The sequence below is a fragment of the Bombus affinis genome, chromosome 8, assembly GCF_024516045.1.
Source record: "Bombus affinis isolate iyBomAffi1 chromosome 8, iyBomAffi1.2, whole genome shotgun sequence".
Taxonomy (NCBI): Eukaryota; Metazoa; Arthropoda; class Insecta; order Hymenoptera; family Apidae; genus Bombus; species Bombus affinis.
In genome coordinates this window covers 15,885,195-15,897,904 of record NC_066351.1, presented here as the reverse complement: position 1 = coordinate 15,897,904, position 12,710 = coordinate 15,885,195, and the positions used below count along the sequence as shown (strand labels likewise).

The window sequence follows — 12,710 nt, the reverse complement described above, 5'->3', positions numbered from 1 at the left end:
ATAAAAAGAATATTCGATTTTTAAATACTATGGACGTACGTAATTATAAGACGTGGCATCTTTTACAGATAAAATTAAACGCATAATGTTCTTCAGATTATCTTTTTCGCAGTATAGCGAAGTAAATATTGCGATCTATTGCGAAACTCCACTTTCACGATCGTCATTTCGATGATCGATTAACGTATAAATATACACTTTTCTTTACTGCTAGATAACAATTGGCTGTCAACTGTTATTACTGATAAGTTTAATAAATACGAAAACAAAGAGCGGAAAGAATGAACATGACTGATAACATATTGCTATTGTGCAGTCATATGCAAAGACTAAATTAAATGAAAAATGAGATTTCCATCCGGTAAAACGCGCAATCGCTCGTAGAAGTACACATTATTAAAAAATCTCAATCCATCTACAAGTTGTGTCTCATGTACCTTAAATTGTTATACGCATATATATCTAATAATATTCATATAGCAAATTGCAAACTATTATTTATGTACATACATATATTTATACAAAAATGTTTGACAAGTGTATCTTCTTCAATCGAAACCTACAGTTGGTAACGTAGAACTTTTAACGCCATCTTTATTCATGAACTGCAAACATATGCGTATAGAAACTTAATAAATCTATAAATGTCTATCTTTCTCATTATTTTTCTACTTTTCGATAACTTGAAATAGTTAAAAAAAAGTATTACGGAATATCGTGATATTTTGTTTTCTTGATATTTAAGAATCATAATGAATCATTTAAAGACACGTCCACTAGAAGAAAATATTTATGTCGATAAAAAATTATAAACAAACTGGACATAGTTAGCGTACATCGTGCAAGATCTTGTAAGTCACTGTCAGTGTTCGTACATTATGTGGCCTTAATTAATCAAATTGCTAATGGCGCCAAGCCAAATGCTACCTATTTGGCCTGCAATCAAGAAGATATTCAACAACTGTCACGCATACAAGGCGTTTGTCATTCGCAATATTTTTACGGTATATTATAAAAAAATAAAAATAATATAAATTTATATTTTTTATGAGTCATTATTTGGAGACTCATTTCATGAGTCACCAAATTATTTATTTTCGTTAAAGTACGTACTGGACAACGAAACGATCTGTGTTTTATAGATCAAACAGTTATAGAATCAAAGGTTGTTGCATTTCTTCGTTATTTAACTGTGACTAAAAATAAATACAATGAAAGGGTTATCCGAATAATCCGAAATGGAATTCAACATATTTTTTGTTGTTGAATTTTCGAAAAGTCCCGCAATGTACCATGACGGCCCTCTGTTGGCTGTGCATCCTTGCGTGGCACAGCTCTCCAGCGAGTCTATTTTAGGGAACGACAGAAAGTTAAGATTATTTTAGTTACATTTTTCACCTCCGATCTAGAACGTAGGGTGCTTAGCATAAGAACATCACAATGGTCGACTAGGTTGATTTTCGACAAGCATCGAGGGTTGCATGCGTTCCGACTAACCAACGATAAGTATTTAAAATAACACAAAAGAAAAAGGATTACTTCGATCACAGTCATAAGATAATTATGTAATCCAAACGTCAACCGTCATTTTTCGTAAACCGAAGGAAGGACGTCGTTAAACGATGGCTTACTATTCCATCCTCTGTCAGAAAGTATCTACGAAGGAGAACGTACGCAATCTCGATCTTCTTTACCAAAATTCGTATTTTTCCGTGTATTCGTGATGCACAAATCGTTTTTGTGAGATTTTATTCTACAATTTCCTATTGTTTGCTCGAGTGACGTTACGCGTTAAACTGAATCGCAAAGGATATGGTGAAAGTGTAAAGTCTTTGTTCGTTCTTTCGTAGCATTTTCAGTAAACAGTGTAATGTTAGAGTGTGCTGTTTTCGTACGGAGATATATGTATAGCGATATAAACATTACTTTTTTGATATCTAAATCCGTTCTCGATCAACCGATATACCATCGCTATGGATGCACGAAGAATGTCTAACTGGAACGTACTGAGCGTAGAAGCTGCACTTCAACAGCTCAACAACTTTGACGACGATAAGAAGGAGGTTATAAAACGATCGAATACGGTAAATCATCAAAACAGACATTAGCATTCTTTCTCGTAACAAAATTTGTTAAACGTTGTCGCAATAACAATCTTGCATTCTTCTTACACCGTTTAGAAGAACATCCGCAATATCGTGCTTTTTTATATTTACGATTTGCAAATCAGAATTATGACACGTAGAAGATGGACTTCTTCTTTAGATCGTATTGGTAGGATGTACATACAAGTGCGTTCTATCTATTCTTATCTTTGCCTGATGTCTGCCTGACTGACTGCTTGCCTTTATTTATAACTAATTAAGCTACCACTCAGCTTGAAATGAGTCCTAGCATCGTCCAGTCAGCCGACGAACTCCTGACAAATTGGTTGCCGGCTCGGGACCGTTTCTGAACTCGCGGTGACTCGAGTGTCTGTAAAATATATTGACATGAACGAAGGAACGTTGAACCGTTTGGCGATATTTCTGCATATGACACGGTTTCAATAATTCGGTGTAGATCGAGAAAGGTGTGGTCCAAAGTGATTTTTCCTAGATCGATCGTACAGCACGGTGTGATTAATTGCATTTCCAACAATGAGCACCTGGCATCAGCTGGACGTGGAATTCGCCACGAATGCTATATCTAGAGAGGATGTCGGTCGTAGCATTTATCGGAAAAAAATCGCGTCGAGCGTGGTAATTATTTAGTTAAAATATTAATCGATAGTTCTATTTGATTTTGATTCAATTTTGAACGTTTAGCTAGCCAGCTAACAATTTGTTCGCGCAAGAGCGTTCATCTTAGTATTGCATAATAACTTTGCGCTTATTTGAAAATAAAAAGATCCTATTTGTACCGGATGAAACCATCTAAGCGGTGACGTTATCGATTGCTACTATGAAATTCGTTATCACATCATGACACTCGAGATTTCTTGTGATAGAAGCTGAACTTGCGAGTTCAGCGACAAATGTTGATTGTTAAAAAAAAAAAAGATATATCGTTTAACAAAATTAGATCGACGTTTTTATCCATCTTGCTATTTGATCGAAGTACTCGATTTTTTAATATCCCAAGCCAATGACGATCGATAATCAGGTAACAGAGTCCAAGTGTTTTATCGAGAAACGACTCGGATTCTTAAAGAAAAAAAAAAAAAAACATTTTCTTGTAGTACATATATCTTTGTGTAAATACCACGTGTTTTGTCAAGTCTCGTGTCGGATAAGTTCCAAGTCTTACATCAACCAGGCCGTTCTGGCAGATTTCTAAAAAGCCTATGACTCTCTTCGATGAGGCAAAATATTAGTGGTCAAGCGTTTTACGACGTCCGCTGAAATCAAAAAAAGGAAGAAAACCCGAAAAAGAAGAGGTGAAATTTTGGAAAACATAAATTTGTCAGCAAATAAATTCCCGATTTTCTTACGCCGATTTTAAAGAGATGTAAAAACAATTTTCATCGACATTATGTTGCAAGTAAACTGTACAAGCACTTCTGGAAACTCTTTAATTATTAACGATCACGCGCAACGAGTTTCGAACAATGGCTATAGCGAGACTCGCGGATATTTCCTAAACTTCGCCCAAAATCTGACGTTTACGGGAAACACAAGGAAATGTACCTTGGCTGCAGGTGACGAGTTTAAAATTAAAGCGGAGACGGGTCTTCCAAGTCTTATATTTAGGACGACGCGCAGGCGCGATCCGATTAGAAATCCCCGTCGAAGACTTAGAACTTCTGATTCCTTGAAATCTGCCGTGTGCCGCGATTTTCACGAACCTTCTTCGTCGTTGAATAAATATTCCCGTTTTTCTTTGCGTATCGGTAATTTTTGCGCGCGGTGCAGAGTTCAATTCGCCACACGTGGATTAAACGTTCATCGGATCGGATAGATCAACATCCTGTCGATCGAAGTAAGCTCTGTGACAATATCTTTCCAAAGGGAAACCAATTTTGTGCCTCGAGTACGCTTTGAGAAAATAACAAGATGGATCTGGGGGGTGTCGATGTCTGGGGTCAGATCGCCGTGGAAACGTCTCAGATGTTCGTTTCCGAGGGCGGCGTGGTTAAAAGTCGCTTCGCTGGGACAGTAAGTGATCAACTTTACCAAAGATGTGACGAAAGACGTCAACTCGAGTTTGCTTTTTTAATTCCAGGCAGCTGTCGAATTATTTAACGCGTCTCGTACTAAGGATTATCGTTCTTTCATTTTTTTTAGACGATAGAAAAGCTGCCAGACAAGGTATTGTTAAACGTCTTCAGTTATCTGTCTCATCGCGAAATATGCAGGGTAGCACGTGTGTGCAAAAGATGGCGGCAAATCGCGTACGACACGCGATTATGGAAACACGTATCTCTGCGACCGGAAATCAGTGGATTGCACGTGAATTCTTTGGACAATCTGCTGCACTTGATCAGGTAGTAGATACTTTCTCGATATAATGTTGGCAGGTAACGTTCGCGTTCGAGGTTCACGCCAGAATCAACTTCTTCTTCACTTGCCAAAATATAACTCGTAAACGGTAGCGATATGGTGGATTCACGCAGCCGTAAAGTATTAAAATAACTTTCTCTGGTAACAGCACGCGTTTTGGAGCTTCGCTGAGGTACATCGAATTGCCGATCGAATTGATCACCCATACGGTTCTTCACGAATTGGCGAATAAATGTCCGAATTTGACTCACATGCTTCTCGACTTCTCCACTGCCATGCAGCTGCACGATTTTTCGGAGATGCAAGCCTTCCCGACTAAACTCAAGTACATGTGCATCTGCCTGTCAGAGGTAATCTTCATGGAGGGCTTTATGAGAAAAATTTACAATTTTATCAACGGCTTGGAGATCCTTCACCTTATAGGTTCGTGTCTACCTTGAAATCCATGCGAATCCTTATCATAGCACCTGTTTCAACGAGAAACTAACTACATCTAGAATCTTATAGGAACGTACGAGAAGGTGGAAGAGGAGGAGGAGGAAATCTACGAAGTGATAAATGTGCACAAATTGAAATCAGCCACCCCTAATTTGCGAGTAATTAATTTATATGGGATCAATTTTGTAGACGATTCGCACATCGACGCATTTTCTTCCAATTGCATCCAGCTCGAATGTTTGGCCGTGAATTTCTGTGCCAAAGTCACTGGCTCAACCATGAAGACTCTGTTTCAAAGGAGCAGAAGATTAAAGTGTCTCCTCATGCAAGGAACAAGTAACTAAATATTCATCGACGTGCAATCTTCGGTTATACAAAACTTGAAATGTTACGCACCTCTTTCAGATCTTCAGAGCGAATACGTGATGCAGGTAGAATGGGAAAAGTCGAGCATCCAGGAGTTGGACGTTACCGGGACGGACCTGTCAACGGAATGTCTGATCGACATGTTGACCAGAATTCCAGGCCTTCGTTTCCTCAGCGCTGGTCAGCTGAACGGCTTTAACGATAGCGTGTTAAAAGCCTGGGCTGAACTCGGCAATCCTCGGAACCTGATCGCTCTAGATCTGGATAGTTCCGATAACCTGACCGACGATGGTCTGCATAAATTCTTGTCGAGATACGGTCATCAACTCTGGGGGCTCGCCTTATTCGGCATGCCTCACATCACCGATCAACTATGGCAGAGCGTATTACCCATATTGACCAATGCCAAGTAAAATATATTTTTAGATCTTTAATACCTTTAATATACTACGACAAGATATCATTGAAATATCTGTTTATTATTTTAGAATTCTTGTAATGGGAACACAGGAGAGGTTAGGCGTAAATATTCACGTGGATCAGTTGATGGACGGAATTGCTAACAATTGTCCAAATTTAGAGCGGCTGGAACTCCGCTGGGATCCTGAGAATCTTCGATTCTCCGACAAAAGTCAGAAGGCTATAGATATACTACGTGTAAAATGCATTAAATTACGGTGCTTAAGCTTGAGGTAATCACATAACCGGATAATCATATTTGAAGTCGGGCAATAAATAAAGTACACTCTGTAATTGTAAAATCGATGCGCTTGCAGCGATGGAAGATACTATGAAATAGTAAAGGCCAATTTTGAACGCGCCGACAGACTGACGGTCGTTCGTACGACAACGTGCTGCCGCGTGTCTAATTACTACCTCTTAGCAAATTATAAGGATTTGATTTTTAATTAACTATTACGATATAAATATTTGTACATACGCTGCAGGGATTCGTACATAAATTCTTCCATAAAATACAAGCACCGAAACGAAGAAGCATATAAAGAAGGTAATACATGAAAGGATTAAACGTAGACGCTGAGAAAGATATTATGGAACGTATAATTTGTAATAAATTTCTTGTTTCAGCTAGCGAACAACGACAATTACGATCGAACAACGAATCTACCTGCGATTACTCAAGCACTTACTCCTGCCTACGAAAGACAGATACATATTTTTTTACACTATTTTCAAGCGCATAGCGTGAGTAGACGAGAAGGTCGAATTACTTTGACCCTTGAATCTCGAACCGTTTGATATTACCGTACCGTTACCTATGTACTATATACGCTATATATGTATACTATACATATACACCAGCAAAAGAAAGAGGAAAAGGGAAAAAAGAATAGGAAAAAGACTAACCACGTAATCAATGAGAATTATTAGGAAAAACCTTGACACGTACAAGTACAAGACCTCGATCCATTACGTCACAGGGTATTCATAATTAATCGAAAGATCGTCATTGGAAAAAGTTTGTCAAGTATAATATCGACGAGAGACAGAGGTACGCACCATAGCTGTTCGTATCGATTATTCGCTAATTTATTCATGCAGCCGTGTAGACGACGACGACGTCGCACTGCCCACGGCCGGTCGGTCGATTCGCTCGATTTCATTCTCTAGCCACATGCCAGACCCTTCGTTTATATATTGCATTATAGTCGACGCAGAACCGTCGTGGCCGACACGACTTTTCGCATGATTCCCGAAACTTTCCGTCAATCGTCGCGTTTCTTCCTTTCGTGCTCCTTTTATCCCGATCTTCCCCAATGTCTGACGTCGAGGAGGACCTACTGGTAAAGAAGTTGAAGATCGTGCTGGTCGGTGATTCTGGATCCGGCAAAGTGAGTTTTCTAATGTTCCCGGCGTTTAACCGGAAGTGCGATCCAAGTCCCAAGCGACAGTGTACTTTTTCTAGTCTTTTGTTTTTGCGTTAATGCGAAATTAACAAAATATCGATTTGACTTTCGATCGTACATTTTTGGAAGGGTATACACATACGAAACGTCGATGTATATGATTAAATTGTTTCGAGTTCAGAGTGCCTGAGCTTCGAAGAACCAAGCAACGTATCGATTTATTTCCTCCGTGCGAAGTGTGGTCAGTGCCACGATTAAACATACTTTCGCAAGTATAGAACGTTTTATGTTTACTGTGTTTTTACTTTACTTTATTGGTAATAACCATTTTGACATCTTCGTCGCTCGAGGCGTCATACACTGTCAGCGATAAATCTTTAGTAATTAGAGTCTACAGTCTACGCGTAGTTCGAGCAAAATTAGGTATTCGTGATTCGAGCCGTTTCACGTCTGTCTTGAATTCCTTTCTTCGTCAAAATTCTTTTGCTCAATAACAGGAGCGACTTCTAGTTCTCAAACAACTTCTAGCTATTAATTAGCAGGTAAGCATAACACGCGAGTTTCGATCGACGTAGAAATTCCGTGTTATGAATCGAATGCCCGAGCAACACTCTACTGATCCAAAAACCCTTAGTTATTAAGATTGCTATGTATATTGATTGCCAGTCGATGATTTTTTTTTATTTAGATAGATAGATAGAATATTTTTATTTTCGTTTCTTGAAGCCGAAAAGCTGTTCTTTGATTAGAAAAGCACGACAGCTTCTCTCTTTCTATCTCGTCGTAACGATAGAATAGCAATTCTGGATAACTGAAATTCAAGGATCCCTGTTTAGACGAGCATCGCTCAGAAATTTTGCAATAACGAGTTCACGAGACAGTACACGCCAACGTCTGGAATCGACTTCTTCCTGAAGAACGTCAGCGTTGGTTTTTATAAAAACGTTAATCTACATTTATGGGATGTCGGTGGTCTTGCGTTACACGGAAACATGCTGGACAAATACGTCTTCGGTGCTCATGTAAGAAAACGGAATGCATCCGACATACGTTTCAGTCGAAACATCGTTTCACAAAAAAAAATCTAGATCAGCTGTTCTTCTACAGGAGGAAAAATATTATTTTTCAGATAATCCTTTTAGTCTACGACGTCACCAATAGCTTCAGTTTCGAAGTTCTAGAAGAATGGATAGATAAAATCAGAAAATTGAGCGACAACTACGAGGAAACACCGCTGATGGCCGTAGTTGGTAACAAATGCGACATGGAACATCAGAGGACGGTGAAGAAGGATCGAACACACAAATTCGCCGCAGACAATGGATTTCCGTCTCACGATGTTTCCGCTAGAACCGGTGAAGCGGTAAAATATTCGTTAAACAATAAGAGGAGCAATATCCTGTACTTCCTTTTAAAAAAAACTGGTTTTCATTTCAGGTTTCTTTGTGTATAGTGACCTTAGCCGCGCAAATTTTGGGTGTTCGATTAACGAAAACAGACCAGGACTATCACAAGCCCATAATAATTGCAGAAATAGGCGACACAGTGGACATGAGCACCATTCACAAGGTCGTGAAAAGGATCCCCACGAAAAAGCAAAGTCAAATACCATTTCATCCCCATTTACCTGGTTCAAAGTCGTCAGTTTGCCTGCTACAGTGAAAATTACCATAACGAAAAGTGGTTTTTGCAATACAATATTTTTGTCTAACGTCAAGGACTGTTCACCTGTACATAAGACGTCCATACGAATATTTTTCGCTACTTTCTTACCGTATATAAGAGATTACTTATACTTTGAGGGGCCAATGCAATAAACCACTGGTGTCTTCGTAGTAGATTTAAAAACAAATTTATTTATTGATAAAATCTTACTACTTGCGGTAATAATGTTAATATGGATCGACGTAACAATGTTAAAAATACTTTTACAATAATAGTAGCATCGTTCGTTACAGTGATGTATATACACTGTTGATTGAGTACATGCCATAGATTTGTATTCAAGTCCTCGGTAATTTTATCGTACATGTATAAATGCTGGTGGGAAAAGATCGTTCGATATCGAGAGTTAATCCGTGAAGAGATCACCAGACAAAGAAAGCTCTATAATCGCATTTAAATATCGTAAGATTAAGTAAAACAGGATAGTAAACGAATAAATGTTTATTCGCGTTTTAAAGACCGAGAGAAAACTCGTTCGTCCATATTAAACGATTCGCAGATGTATCTCTATTTTTATAAATTGTCGATTCACAGGTTCTTTTCTATACCTAATTGTTAATGGCACTAATCATGCAAAACTATATGCAAAAAAAAAAAACAAATATACAAAACAGAATGCTTACAACGGAAGAACACGTCATTTAACAAACAAGAATGAGTAAGATCGCGGTATATGCGTATTCTTAGAACAATTAGCTTTGAATAACATAAATGTAAGATGCCCGTCGGAAGTATTAAATGGCAAAATATGTTAATAAATAGCAACTAAGTTAGTGGAGCCCTTTTCTTTAGGAATTAGTGACGTAGTAATTCAGAAGATAGAAGAATTAATCAATTTTAGGATCAATTTTTAAATTAACACTTCATCGAAACTATATACGGTATTACAAATTCAAACTTTAAATTCATATTCTAGAAGTGTTAGTTGAAAAACTCTAATTAGCTCGCTCTTCAAGTGCGCGAATTAAGGTCAGTTTCCATTGATCAAATGTTCAATCGAATGTTTGTTAGACGATTCAAAAAAGGAAAAAAGGTAAACTAATTTACGGACGGTGCAGTCGATAAAATTTGATCACCCGCTTGAATTGAGATATAGAGCATATTCTATATAATGTAGACATATAACGTGCAAAATTATAGTTTTGGTAAACTTTATATACCATCGATTACTCCTCTCTTTATAAAACAAAGATTCTAAATGTCTCGATTAATATATCGCTTCTTTTTTTACTCTAGTACGATCTTCAGTCTCATATTACACGTTATGGAAACTATTCATTTATTAAACTATAAGATAGGTTTTGTTAGTGGTCTTCTTGGCCATACGTTCTTTTCTAAAATCTTTTCTTTAGCCTCCCATAGTTGAGTGAATTTCTCGTTCAAAGGAGCGATATATGTTTCTATCCATTCTTGTATGGTATAATTGTCATATATGTTTTCCATAGCTGTTCTTATTTCTTTTTCAATATACTTTATCTCCGTCTTGTATTTATCCAGTTCTGCAACCGCTCTTTCTACGTGACTAGGATTTGAAAAAGAATATTTTAAATTGTACGGTTTCAACCATCCCTTAAATGTGTTATCCTCTTCCATTTTACTAACTGCTTGAGTCAAAGAATACAGCCGCAATATGGCAGCATAAATAGATACACCGTGATAACTACATCTGGTCCAACCATATTGAGGTTCTGGAATACTTAGAGAAATGATGCCCTCGCACTCTAGCGCTTGTAATACTGAAGCAGGTACTTCTATCGGAAATCTACATAAATCTGGAGCCTGCAGGATAGCTAAATTTACAGCAAGTGAAGGTATAGCAGATGGTAGAAGTTCGCACAGTACGCTAAAGTGATCGTATCTTTGCCACCCTGTTAAAATCGCACCCTTAAATTTAATTTCAGTAGAATATTTATTGATAATCTCCAACCAACGCTGATGATTTTCCATATGATAACCAATATCGGTATAATATCTATCTGGAGCAGTAGCACCTTTGAAAGCTGTAGCGAGCCAGATATCTTTCCAAACCGATGCATAGTTCTTCCACAATTGATCTGTCAATGATGCTCCAGGATCGGTGGTATATTTCCAAACAACAGGTTCTACCATTAAATGCAAGCCTCTGTCTATTATTTCATCGGATGATATTTCTCTAAATTCGTCATCCCACATAAGAACAACAAGATCTGGATACTTATTTTTTATATATTTTGCCACTTTTGAAACATGATCCAAAAATAATTGTTTCTTGCCCCACTGTCTTTTAACCATTGTATCTAAACATCTAGGACATTCTCCTATCTGATAAACTTCATCAGCTCCAATATGCAAATGCTTTATATCAGGATGTGCTTCTACTATTTGGTCTATCATTTCGTATATCAATGGTAGAGTTTTGTTGTAAGTAGGGCATAAAACTTGTGGGTACCTCGAAACTTCTCTATAGTCTTTATATTGATCTAACTTGAGAACAAATTCCATATGACCAAAAGTTTGAATCAATGGTATAACTATAAGCTTATTCTTACTGGCTATCTTTTGAATTTTTGCAATGTCTTTCCTAGTATAGCAATTTCCTGCACTGATATTTTGTATCGCTCCTTCAAAAGGAAACATATCTTCGTATTCTATAAGTATACCAGTGGCACCTAAATTTTTGAGCAAATTTAGCAGGTACTTGTAATAACTTGCCTTTGGAGGAGCTCCTTTTAAATCTAAATGCACGATTTTATGTCCCTTAAACAAGGGAACTGTTTCTGCGTGCAATCTTTCATAATTAATATCATTGAATAGCTTTCCTCCTCCGCTTTTCAATTTTCCCATTATTTGAGTCTCTATTTGTTTCTTTCTGGCAATGCTAAGAGGATTCTCGGTCAGGTCACTCAATGGATAAACCTCTTCGATCTTAAACTGTGGATTTAATTTACTGGCCGTGATGTCCTTGACCTCATTATCGAGAATATGATAAATAACAATCAACAGAGTAAAACTGATCATTACGGTGATCATTAAAGAGGCTCTGCCTCCTAGTCGTGTCATGATTGTCAGTCCAGCAGAACATCAAGATTGAGTCACCTTGTTATTACTTCTGTTTAATCAAAGTTATTATTATTTATAACACGATTTGATTGTTCTTTCCAATGAATATCGGCACTTGTACTTGTAAAGCAACGTTATGTTATTTTTAAGCTCGTTCAAGATGAACTTACATAATATGGATTTGTCATAAGAAAATAATGTAATATTATCTAATTAATTGCATTTGCAAAGAAATGACACCAGTTCTTTTCCTTATCACAGATTAATGACAGGAGGATAGAAATAATAAATCTTTGTTACTGCTGTATAGTGATAAACGCTATCAAGGACCAGGCTGGGCAACTGTATACGATGATAAACGCCTGCTAATATAAATTGTTATAAGATATTCTATATTGGTACATTCATCCCGTTAGATTGTTTAACTTATAAACCAAACATTTATATACATATATATATCTCATTTAAATTGAAATTGAAATATCGTAGGAACATTTCAGACTTCACAATGTGTATTTCTATGCGATTGGATATCACGTTATCGAAAATAAAAGAAATATTCCCTAAACTAAAGAAATATTCCCTTCATGTTTTTCACTGCACAGAATACTTGCAAGATTCATTACACTTAACTAGTAATTACTACAAATTTTATAAAACTATACAGTCTACAATAATGTATCTACAAGATAATCAAGAGACAATAAATATAATTTGAGACAATAAATATAAAATCGATATCTTCTAGAACGAACTACGTACATATACATATATTATTATTGACAAAGTATTA

General features: G+C 37.0%; 3 protein-coding genes across 6 annotated transcripts; 2 read left to right on the top strand and 1 right to left on the bottom strand.

Annotated features, from left to right (window-relative positions):
• The first annotated feature begins 1,420 nt into the window (after positions 1-1,420).
• On the top strand, positions 1,421-7,358 carry LOC126919743 (F-box/LRR-repeat protein fbxl-1). Of its 4 annotated transcripts, XM_050729310.1 has the most exons (9): positions 1,421-1,670; positions 1,851-2,084; positions 4,266-4,465; positions 4,630-4,904; positions 4,989-5,255; positions 5,325-5,694; positions 5,774-5,977; positions 6,062-6,294; positions 6,375-7,358. In XM_050729310.1, the coding sequence occupies exons 2-8, from the start codon at positions 1,974-1,976 to the stop codon at positions 6,195-6,197; spliced, it is 1,563 nt and encodes a 520-aa protein (XP_050585267.1). In that variant the 5' UTR covers positions 1,421-1,670; positions 1,851-1,973; the 3' UTR covers positions 6,198-6,294; positions 6,375-7,358. The 4 variants fall into 4 exon arrangements, with proteins under 4 accessions (XP_050585267.1, XP_050585266.1, XP_050585269.1 ...); XM_050729309.1 differs by having other exon boundaries at positions 1,421-2,084; XM_050729312.1 differs by lacking the exons at positions 1,421-1,670; positions 1,851-2,084 and adding an exon at positions 2,199-2,741.
• LOC126919773 (ras-related protein Rab-28-like) lies at positions 7,006-9,480 on the top strand. The gene is made up of 4 exons (XM_050729368.1): positions 7,006-7,138; positions 7,990-8,175; positions 8,283-8,516; positions 8,591-9,480. The coding sequence occupies exons 1-4, from the start codon at positions 7,064-7,066 to the stop codon at positions 8,813-8,815; spliced, it is 720 nt and encodes a 239-aa protein (XP_050585325.1). The 5' UTR covers positions 7,006-7,063; the 3' UTR covers positions 8,816-9,480.
• On the bottom strand, positions 8,990-12,372 carry LOC126919738 (hexosaminidase D-like). Its single transcript, XM_050729300.1, has one exon. The coding sequence runs from the start codon at positions 11,915-11,917 to the stop codon at positions 10,166-10,168; it is 1,752 nt and encodes a 583-aa protein (XP_050585257.1). The 5' UTR covers positions 11,918-12,372; the 3' UTR covers positions 8,990-10,165.
• Positions 12,373-12,710: the final 338 nt, after the last annotated feature.